Source organism: Ursus arctos, unplaced genomic scaffold, assembly GCF_023065955.2.
Source record: "Ursus arctos isolate Adak ecotype North America unplaced genomic scaffold, UrsArc2.0 scaffold_20, whole genome shotgun sequence".
Lineage (NCBI taxonomy): Eukaryota > Metazoa > Chordata > Mammalia > Carnivora > Ursidae > Ursus > Ursus arctos.
The window spans coordinates 45606182-45618094 of NW_026622875.1; the positions used below are offsets into that span (position 1 = coordinate 45606182).

Consider the following 11913-nt stretch of genomic DNA (forward strand, 5'->3'; position numbering starts at 1 on the left):
AGAAAAATATTTAGTTTCAAATGAAATAAGAGCTCCGATGACCATTGACTTTGTAAAGTCATACAGCCTTTAGCCAGAATTGGTGGAGCCTTTCCCTGTGGTTAGCACATTATCTAGAAGCCTTTGACTATTAAAAATTACTTTCAAAAAAAATTTTTTTAAGTCTCTTGGCAGTAACTTTACAAGTTCCTCCTTTGGTTAATAAATTATATTCTTTTCATCCCATTCCTACTTTAAAGCAGGCTTTATGCCAGATATTTGCATTGGCTTTTCATAAACTATTTGAGTCTGTAAACTTACTGTGCCTAATAATATAATTCACCAAATATGTTTTCGTCTGTTAACTATGGATTTTCTAATATGTGATGCTGTTGACAAATACTAAATTGTCATCTTCCCCATAATAATTAAATTTGAATCGTTATACATTAACGTAAAACTGTTGATACGTAGTGTTTAGTCAACTTGACTTACAATTTCTATATAAGACTATTAAATCAGTTGTTCTGTATTATCAATTTAAAAAGCTCTTTTATGAGTTGTCTCTTTTTAGCTTTGGTTTACAATGTAGTATTAAATACTGAGTTCAATTTTCTGTGGACATTTTCTGAAGTGTTATAAGCAAACTTGTCTTTGCAGTTGCTCTGTATGCAATCAGTGCTGTCTATTTTGCTGGAGTGATGGTGCGACTGATGTTGACTTTGACTCCAGTCGTCTGTATGCTGTCTGCAATTGCTTTCTCGAATGTTTTTGAGCACTATTTGGGCGATGACATGAAAAGGGAAAACCCACCTGTGGAAGACAGCAGTGATGAAGATGATAAAAGAAACCCAGGAAATTTGTATGATAAGGTGGGAACCTAAGTAAGGCCTTTAAAATTTTTATGTGCTTTATTTTTCTACCATGGTAAGACTTATACATACTAAGAAAAATGATTAAACAAGAATTTAGACAACCTGTGACATTTCTAGTTGGTCTCTAGTATTTGCCTCAACATTTGGGTCCTGTTTGGTCCTTTGGTCTTTTAGCTTAGAATAAGAAAATACAGTGTAATCAGAGAAAAGGAATTCTCATTTCTTGTTGGTCAGGTTTTATCTGAAACCCCTCCACTTTTGAGAGTAAAAACCTTGTGCTCTACATAGTTACACAAAATTTAGCACTATAAACCCTTCTGAAACGATGTGTATAAGTACTAATCCTTTAGGTCCATATTCAGTGTTAACTTTTTAAATAGTTGGTTGACTGAAAAGTAAAATAAAAGGGAATAAAATGCCTTTAAAAAAAAAAAGTCACCTGGGTGACTCAGTTGGTTAAGTGTCTGACTCTTGATTTTATCTTGGGTTGTGAGATTGAGCCCTTTGTCAGGCTCCACGCTAGGCACAAAGCCTGCTTCAGATTCTCTCTTCTCTCTCCTAACCCCCACCCCCAGCTTGCACAGGTGTATACACATACTCTCTCTGTCTTGCTCTCTTAAAAAAAAAAAAATCCTCTAGTTAGTAACAGGTGGCTGGCCAATATAATGTAATTTACTTTGAACCTCTCAACATAACATAGCAGGATTATATTTGGTGCAGATGTAGAAAAGATTTGTAAGAGCACTTGTCTTGGATGACATTTTTTTTTTATCCCATGTTATTTATTTTTATGAGGGGGGGTCAAAAAAGAATCTTTTATGAAAAAATGTGGAACATTTCATGAATTTGTGTGTCATCCTTGTGCATGGGCCATGTTAAACTTTGCTATTTGAATATTCACTAGGTTTTTAAATACCAATAAGCAATGAAACTTCCCATTGTAAGTATTAACTTTGAAGTTCTGCCTTTCTCTATTATAGGTCCAGTAGAATTCATGCAGATTTGTTTAATAAAGCACATTCTTGCTCTTGTGGTTGCTGTGTTTTGTGGTTTTTTTAAACTAGCCTTACAATTTAGAACCTCTGACTCCTTCAGTTTTTAGTGGGATTTTGTTGTTGTTTTCAAAAATGTAATCTTAAAAAGATTGTAATCTTAACAAAATAACAAGCCTGTTATTTTGAGACTTTGGTAATTGGAAGATTATGGTAATGCAGGTTTTTCCTATACTAAAGTCCTACAGGTCTGAATTATAGGTAGACACTGCCATTTTCAGGATGACAAATTCAGATTTTATAAGAAAAGATTGCTAGAATGAGGCCAAAATAACCAAAGCTATCTCCTTTGTCTTTGTTTCCTTTTGTATTTAAATAAAACATAAGGGCACCTGGGTCCAGAAGCTTCATACTAGAGGTATTTTGCTTTGTGATCAGCTCCTGAATTGGGTATAGTCCCAGAAATCCTTCTCATTCACATTTGAATTTAAAATCTACTTTGATAATTTTTAGAAAACATTATATCACTCACACAAGAATACCTGATGGTTATATATTTTCCTTCTCAAAGAATTAAATTGATTTAATATTCTCTCAACATTTTCCCTGAATGTCTTAATGACAGAAGTCAAATAATTTGTGTAACCAGTTTTTCTGTTTTCAGGCAGGTAAAGTGAGGAAACATGTAACTGAACAGGAAAAAACTGAAGAAGGATTAGGTCCTAATATAAAAAGCATTGTCACCATGTTGATGCTGATGCTATTGATGATGTTTGCAGTCCACTGTACCTGGGTCACAAGCAATGCCTACTCCAGTCCAAGTGTGGTCCTGGCCTCTTACAATCATGATGGGTAAGAAAGTAACTTGGCGGGGCACCTGGGTGGCTCAGTCGGTTAAGTGTCTGCCTTCGGCTCAGGTCATGATCCTGGCGTCCTGGGATTGAGCCAATCCCCAGCATCACGTTGGGCTCCCTGCTCCATGGGGAGTCTGTTCCCTCTCCTTCTGCCCCTCCCCCTGCTTGTGCTCTCTCTCAAATAAATAAAAAAAGTAAAATAAAAAGAAAGTAACTTGGCTATAAAAGGATTTTTTACCTACCCCTTTTTTTTCCTGTCTCAAAAGATAGAATTCAAAGATAGAATGATGTTTGCGAGGCTCTGCATTTGAATCCACCATATTTTTCTTTTACCTCCTTATGGACCTTCCACCCCAGAACTACTAAACCAGAATCTGCTTTTTTTCAAGATAGCCAGGTGATTTGTGTGCATATTATGGTTTAAAAAGCTCTGGTCTAGCTCTTCATGGATTCTCCCCCCCCTGTTGTTGAGGCTTTTAAAATGTGAAATTATTTAATGGCTTAGCCCCTTAGGATTTTAAGTGACCCTCTTCACATTTAAGATCTTATTTAAAAGAATAATATGATTCTTTTCAGCACCAGGAATATCTTAGATGATTTTAGAGAAGCTTACTTTTGGCTAAGGCAAAATACAGATGAACATGCCCGAGTGATGTCTTGGTGGGATTATGGCTATCAGATAGCTGGAATGGCTAATAGAACTACTTTGGTGGATAATAACACCTGGAATAACAGCCACATAGCACTGGTAAGAACTTGATACAACCAAAGATTAGAAATTACAAATCTTTACTACTTGGCAATCAGGCTTCACTTTATGTTTAAGTAGGGAAAATGTGGGTAAAAGTACTCTTTGCTTGTTGAATTCTCCAAGTAATATTTCACACATTTATTCAGTAAAGTGAATTCAAGGTATGCTTATATACTTTGTTTTTAAGAATGATATTATTTAAATATCATTCAGATTTAGTTCACTGGAGAATTAGGCAAAATCTGAAACTTCTAAAGTATTGTTTAACTTGTATTTTCCATCTTTAAATTAAAATTACTTTCAAGTATGTAAAGCCAAATGTATTGAATTTATATGGGCATGTAAATTATGTTCACTCTATTAAGTAAGTAATTTGCATAAATTAAGGTAATCACCTCTCTGTTCTTTAAAGATTTTAAATAGATAATGGATGTTAAGCAAATGAGTTCTATTTGTATTAGCACTGTAGCTAATCATCTGCTAGACTGAGAAGAAGAATATATTTGTATCAACTAGATTGCTGGTCATCTCTGGCCTTGAGGTTATGAGATACTGTATTTCTTTTAAGCTTGCCTGCTTTTATATTAAAATATTAATTTCATGAAGCTTAATTATTAGTACAATATTAGAACATGTATTCAGATGTTGACATTCCTGCTGTAATTGGTAATAAGTGAGATGCTAATAGATCTTGGTAAATTTGCTTAATTCATAGCAAATCGTCTCTTTAGAAAGAATTCCGTGTAAATCAAACTCTTGAGGTGCATTCTGTCCAGCGTACATTCGTTCTTATTTTTAGTGTCCTGTGGGACTAAGTACACACATTCTCATTTTTTATTCTATAGGTGGGAAAAGCAATGTCTTCAAATGAATCAGCAGCCTATAAAATCATGAGGAGTCTGGATGTAGATTATGTTTTGGTTATTTTTGGAGGAGTTATTGGCTATTCTGGTGATGACATCAACAAGTTTCTCTGGATGGTTAGGATAGCTGAAGGGGAACATCCAAAAGACATTCGGGTAAGGAACTAGATCATTCCACATGTGTGAGAGACAGCTGCCAGTGTCCAAGTAATTTTCTTATCTTGCTAATTGTCTCATCTTTGTTTTCATCATCTTATCCCCTAAATTAGTTCCTTACTCTGACTTTACTATTTATTGAAATAGTAAAGCATTGGACCTTTTTCCTGGTTTAAAACTTTTAAAATTCATTGATACTTCTGTTCTCCCCTGTGAAACTGTCCCCTCTCAAGACTCTTGCTTTTTACTCCTCTGTAGCCTCTCAGTTCTGCCCTTTCCTTGCTTCCACTGTGATGATACTAACCCTTATGATTATAAACATGAAATAGGACAGTAACCTTGAGATTGCTCTCTTTGCCTTCATCTTGTTTCCTGTCCTTATCTAACATGACATTCAGCATATCATTGTCCAGCCTAAAAGCCTTCAGTAGATTAAGGATCTTGAAATCAGAGAGACAGGAGTTAGAACTAAAACCCTGCCACTGTCAGCTTGGTGCTATGGGCAGCTTATTTTTGGCCAGTCAGCATTACATGCTTGAAGCACTAGGTCTCATTCTTGGTTCTGGTGTTACAGTGGTGACTAAGGTAGCATAAGATTGTCACTAGGGGAGGCCAGGAGTAATTAATTTGTGGCACTATTATGAAAATTTGTGGGGGTGTAGATGAGGCTCAGCCTAGGGGTTGGTATGAAATAATCTCTGTAATGGAGCTGTGGTACAATATCCAAACTCCTTAGCTTGGAATGTAAACCCCTTAATACTCTCCTTTCCTTTGCTGGCCTCTTGTCCCCCTGTCAGCTTCTTTCCATCCATCAATCTAGCCTGTGAAATTTGCCTTGTGGTTTCTTTCTTTGACTTATGTGATGCCAGTGTTTATATACTCTTCTCTTTCGTGAAATACTTTCCCTACCACAGATTGATCCACTCTCCAGAAGCCCTTCTCTGGTGCATCTGTGTGTGTAGTTATCATCAAATCACATGCAGCCTGTTTTGTTAATAGGTTCTAAGATATCTCTCCCTCTCAGTTGTGAGCTCATAGAGGATGGGCACCCAGCATTGTGGTTACATGATGAAGGGACAAAAGATAAGAGTAAAATTCACCACTGATCCAGAATAAAAGAAACTGCTGGGGAAATGTATGTACGTGTGTCATGTGACAGGGATGAAGTAAAGCTCCCAACTTTCTGTTCAAATGTAAATGCTGTGATGTTTTCCCTTAACTATGATTTTAAAACATGACTTCATTGTATTAAAGTAATCTTAGTTTAATTTTTCCAGTATGTGATTTTCATTTGTGGATTTGTTCTAGCAGTGTTAAAATTGTGACTTATGGTAGATTCAGTTCCCATGCTTTTAAATTGACTATTCTTGAACTTTGAAAATAGATAATACATTCACGTGGTTCAAAAAATAAAATATAGGGGCGCCTGGGTGGCTCAGTCAGTTAAGTGTCTGCGTTTGGCTTGGGTCATGATCTCAGAGTCCTGGGATCAAGCCCCTCATCCGCTGCTCCCTGCTCAGTGGGGAGTCTCCTTCTCCTTTCTCTTTATCCCTCTTCCGGCCTCATGCTCTCTCTCTCTGACTCAAATAAATAAATAAAATCTGTTATTTTTTTTAAAAGATTTTATTTATTTATTTATTTATTTATTTATTTATTTGAGAGAGAGAACATGAGCAGGGGGAAGGTGGAGAGGGAGAGGGAGAAGCAGGCTCCCTGCTGAGCAGGGTGCCATCCCAGGATCCCGGGACCACGACCTGAGCCACCCAGGCACCCCATAAAATCTTTAAAAATAGATCAGTAAAATATAAAGAGATATACAATAAAAATTTATCCCCTCCCCCAAGAAAAGAAAATGTCCCATGTTTTATGGTTTTCTTATGATTCTTATTCAAGCAGGTAACTAGTAGCAAAGTATACACTCTGTTTTTGCTTTCTTCACTTTGCAATATATCTTAGAGATCTTCCCATATTAGAATATGTGGAGAGCCTTCTTCATTCCTTTATTGCACATCTGTACGGTGGTTGCTCGGTTGTGTGTGTGCACCATGATTTATTTAACCTTTCCCTCTTGATGGATACTTATTTCCAGGTTTTTAGTCTTACAAACAGTGGTGTAATAAATAACTTTCTATACTCATTATTTTGCCCATATATAGATATCTCTGTAGGATAAATTCTGGACAAGAAATTTCTATCTATATTGCCAAATTGGCCCTCTGAGAGATTAATTTATAAATTTTATGTAATCCCAATAAAAACTACCACAGTTTTTTTAGACCTTTCTCCTCCCCAACCAAAGAACTGATTATTTAGAGTTCATAGGGACAAATAAATAACTTTTAGGAAAACTCAAAAGGTGTAATGGGGTTGAGGATGGAGCAGTTGAAGAGGACTAGTCTGCCTGGTATTAAACCATGGTGTTGACACCATTCTTTTTAAATAATTGAGATTTTATAACATGGTTTAAAATCTGCCCTCCCTCATCCAACAAAGACTTGTTATTTTCTCGTGTTTTCTTAGACATTCTTGTTTGTTTTTTATAAATGATTTCTAGACTCAGTAAAAAACAAAAACAAAAACAAAAAAAAACCCATGATAATTTTTGCAGGTTTCTTTTAGGGGTCATGTTAAATTTATAAATTAATCTTTTAATACCATATTTTTTTGAGATAACTAATGGCTTTTTGAAGATACCTCAAGAGCTACTTCTTATGGGGAAATGAGAGGGGGAAACTAGTAGCTTTGAGTGTGTTAAATTGAACTGACACAGAAATTTGATTTCCTTTCTTGTAGGAAAGTGACTATTTCACCCCACAAGGAGAATTTCGTGTAGACAAAGCAGGATCCCCCACGTTGCTGAATTGCCTTATGTATAAAATGTCGTACTACAGATTTGGAGAAATGCAGGTTGGTTACATCAGTTTTCCTATGATCTTTATTCAAAGGAATATTTTTACAGTAGTCTTGTTTACCTCCGAAAACAGGATAATGAATGTTTTAGTTGTGCTGTAAAGAAAAATATGCTATCTAAAGATTCCATACACCCCCTTAAATTTACATTTCTAAAACTACTATGTAAAAAGTTAGGGGGGAAATTTTTTTAGCAAAAAGATTTCTTTCCAAAATACTAATTAACACTAGGCTCAAATTCAGCCTTCACTTGCCATCTTACCTTTTGATCTCATGCTTTCGGAAGACATTTTTCTGCACAGGAGAGGTCTTCTAGGTAGGAAACCACATGATCTGAAGTAGGCTACTTTGCTGTTTGGTGGGGAAAAGCCTGAAATTAAAAAGTTGAGTTACATAGTCACTTCAGATATTCTCTCTATCCCTGTTCTGTTATCACAGCTAGCTGAGACTATCTGGGGTAAGAGTTTCCTAGAATATTAGAATGATGTGCGTACAAAAGCTTAAGGGTCCCCAAAATGAGTGAATGTGCAAAGAGACATTGTGGCAAAAAGAAAACAGTGGACTTCCTGCCATAATACCTGGGTTTTAGACCTGGCTCTGTCAGGTTATGTAACCCTTGGACAAGTCACATCTTTCCTGGACTCATTTTTTTCCTTGGCTGTATATAAGGGGTGTTGGACTGATGACTTCGTTTCTGGGGTTCTTTATAGCTCTTAGATTATATGACTATAATACCAAGTTAGACCTTCATACTAAGATTTCAGTGAAAACTGCCTGATTTCGTATTGTTTTCTGGTCGATATTAGAAGATAGAGGAAAAATCGCTTTTTGAACTTTATACGGGGGTCAAGGTAATGTTTCATTATTATTCATTTGGAATTACTTTATAGGTGGCTTTTTTCTTTTTTTTTTTTTAAGTACAGTTGGCAACATGATATTATATTAGTTTCAGGTATACAATGTAGTAATTGGACAAGTTCAGACATTGTATTTCTAAGTGTAGCTACCATCTGTCACCATACAATGCTATTACAGTACCATTGACTATATTTATTTTCTGCAGGTGGCTTTAAAAAAATAGACAGTAATTTTGCTACTACAAGATTTAGGGTTTTGTTTGTGTTTTGATTTTCTTTGAAGGTAACTGCATGGTCTCTAAACTCAATTAAGAAAGAAGCCCTTAAACCATGATAAATAGGTATCTCAGAAAATGGGTCAAAGATTAGTTTTTCTGGTTATAATGATAGCATCAAAAGATTTTTTCGTGGTGCGACCTTTAAATTTATCAGCAGTTTCGAGTCATGCTTCTAGCATGCGTTTGTTTTGATGTCTTCCCTATTCAAGAATAATAAAAGTTTAAGACATGAGTACAACTTTTCTATCGTATAGATATGCAAGAACGGGTACTCCCTCATCAGCGTTTGTTTTTGTTTTAAAGTTGAATTTGCTTATGCTGTGTGTGAACATAAACTTAGTTTGAGAATTTCTTAAAATCTTCTCCCCTCCCCCCATTTTTTCCTTTTTTCATTCCTCATAAATCCTCCTGTGGTTTGGCTTTTCTAACTTCCTTTATAGTTTCCACTTTCTGGATGTAGTATCACTGCTTACTTGTGCATTTATTTAACAAATAACACTGGGGAGATAAAACCACACTCTGAATAAAAGAAAGTCATCATGCAGCTTACATCCTGGTGGAGGATACAGGTAATTTTAAAGATAAATAAAAAAACTTTAGCAGTGAATGCTGTAGAGTAAAAGGTGAGGAAACAATGGAAGAGACTTCTCACCCACCAATTTCAAGAAAATATTTCCCTGAATAGGTGGTGTTTGGGCTGAGACCAAAGGATAGAAAGGAGCCAGCCTAGCGGAAGAACTGAATGAAGAACTTTCAGGCTGAGAGAGTAGCTAGTGCAAGGCCCTGAGACAGAAAAGAAGTCCCTTCTGTGTGTTTCTCTGTATACCTATAAAAAGGGCTTTGATGGATTTCCTTTGGTTGGCTGTTCTGGGTTTTTATGCCTGTAGGCTGCTCATCTACTAAGGGTTCAGTGAAATTCTAATTCTGCTGTATTTAGTTTCTCTCTTCCTGATTTCTTCCTATCTAGTTAGCAACATATGAGAAATGTTACGATATATTGCTCTGATTCTGTTTTCCTAGTTTAAAGGGAGAGAGTTTCACTCTGATTATAACATTTACTATCTTCTAATACTGAATGTTTTCCAATACGGTTAACATCTCATACTAATGCCACTTTTGCAGCTGGATTTTCGTACACCCCCAGGTTTTGATCGAACACGTAATGCTGAGATTGGAAACAAGGACATTAAATTCAAACATTTGGAGGAAGCCTTTACATCAGAACACTGGCTTGTAAGGATATATAAAGTGAAAGCACCTGATAACAGGGAGACACTAGACCATAAACCTCGAGTCACCAACATTTTCCCAAAACAGAAGTATTTGTCAAAGAAGGTGGGTGCCAAGGGAAGTCATGTCCATAAAAGGGTAACTCGGTTGGTCTGAAAAACAGTTGCTGAAAATTACTAATAAATTTTCATTTGCCAGATCTGTGTAGACTATGGCTTATATACAAAGTAAGTATCAAACTAGCGTATTAGGGCCATTCCTTTCAAACTGAGTACTTGAGATATCCCATGCAGCAGCCTTTTCTGGATAGCATCGTGATTATCAGTGAACCAAGCTGAGATTTTCCAGAGGCATTCTGGATTTAGTTTGGGTCATTCCCATTAGTAAGACTTACTTGAGAGTAAGATATATCTGTGGCCATCACTTTCCGAACTTTTGTGAATGTAAAAATGTGATTGGTTTCTCATCTTTTGGTCAAAGCAAATTTATATTGCATTTTCATGTTCCATTCTTAGTACTTTGCTACTATGTTATTCACTGAGTGAAAACTAAGTCTGAATTGATTGACAGAGTCTTGAATTTTAAAGAAATCATTTATCTTAAGATAATTATTTTTAAATGTAATTATCATGACAAAGGTTGTAGACAGGAATTACGATGATGAGACTATTCTAGTCCTTTTGTAATAAATATTTAATAAGATATGAAGTATTTTATTGAAGGTCATTATTGCTCACTTAAGCCAAATAGATTTAATCTTTGCTATAATAGGCTACTAAAAATGAGTATTTATATAGGTTGCTCTCTGTAGGAGATGGGCAATAATGAGCAGTCAGGTAAAATATTAAGGTTGTATTTTAAGATACTACTCTTATAATACTAATTATTAGACCGATTTCAGTGTTATGATGCTTAGGTTTACATTGCTTGGATGAGTTTTTTTTAAATCATTAAAGCAATTGTCTTTCCTTTTGCATTACTTAAAATATACTTAAAATATATTCAAAGTACAGATTATTTCAATGTATATTATAAAAGTGCTAAATATGAGCTGTAGGATATATAAATAGAAACTTTTTAAACTAATACTTTCTGTCAGGTATACATCACCATATCTAGACTGATATATTTAAATATGTCACATGGAGCTGACATGCATGTGTTAGTCATATCAAATTCACTTAACAGTATTTACATCAAATGACAGGTCAAATGATCTGGTTTTTCATAGCCATATGGGCGGAGAAACTGGTGAGTCACATCAGCGCGGAAGTCAAAACAAATGCTGCTAGTCTCAAAGCACTTACTCCTGAGCCATCTAAGCCCAGTTAAAGTCTACCCTTTCTGAGAAGGCAAGGCCATCAAATTTGCTGTCTGATGATAGTGAATTTTCTTAATCTGACCTCTTTTGTCTTCCCGTCATTTCCCCAAAGTCAGGAAATGAATGGATAAATAAAAATTAGTCTGCCTTGTATGCCCAAAACATACAATTTAGTAGCCAACAACATGGATTTTGAATTTCGGGTTTCCCATGTATTTATATTGTGTTTTATATTAGCACTAGAGGAATATTTGCTTTCCTCTCCCCACCCCCGTTTTTACTTTTGGGGCTGTGTAGTCATTTGAGGACTTATTCCCGCTACTACAAAGCTGACAAGGCTGAGGCACTAGAATTGTGTGTAGTCCAGGGCTGGAGAAAAGACTTTTTAGCATGGGTCACTGAGGGTCTAGTTACATACTTACATAGACCTGGGGCATTTTACAAGATCTTATATAAAAGATTTCATTTTAGAAATCTTTAGGTAATGATGATAAGGAAACTTAACTCCTTAACCTGGTTTGAATCTTTTTAAATTGTGCCCTTTGAAATTTTTTACTTTTTTGCCTTTATAATAATAATAGAGTAACATAAATTATGGACAATTTAGCAGTAGCTAATTTTTATAACCTTAAGAAAAATTGCATTTTGCCTTGTATTCTTTTTTTTTTTTAAAGATTTTATTTATTTATTTGACAGAGAGACAGCCAGTGAGAGAGGGAACACAAGCAGGGGGAGTGGGAGAGGGAGAAGCAGCCTCCCAGCGGAGGAGCCTGATGTGGGGCTCGATCCCAGAACGCAGGGATCACGCCCTGAGCCAAAGGCAGACGCTTAATGACTGCGCCACCCA

General features: G+C 35.8%; 1 protein-coding gene and 1 pseudogene across 2 annotated transcripts in view; one reads left to right on the forward strand and one right to left on the reverse strand.

Annotated features, from left to right (window-relative positions):
- Positions 1-11913, forward strand: part of STT3B (STT3 oligosaccharyltransferase complex catalytic subunit B) — a 103116-nt gene that overhangs the window by 88550 nt on the left and 2653 nt on the right. For both annotated transcript variants that reach the window (XM_026496849.4, XM_057316051.1), the window contains 6 exons: positions 640-851; positions 2511-2698; positions 3277-3448; positions 4297-4470; positions 7264-7377; positions 9638-9850. In XM_026496849.4, coding sequence (XP_026352634.2) covers positions 640-851; positions 2511-2698; positions 3277-3448; positions 4297-4470; positions 7264-7377; positions 9638-9850 — 1073 coding nt within the window. The remainder of the gene's footprint in view (positions 1-639; positions 852-2510; positions 2699-3276; positions 3449-4296; positions 4471-7263; positions 7378-9637; positions 9851-11913) is intronic.
- On the reverse strand, positions 1677-1776 carry LOC113254187 (U6 spliceosomal RNA; annotated as a pseudogene).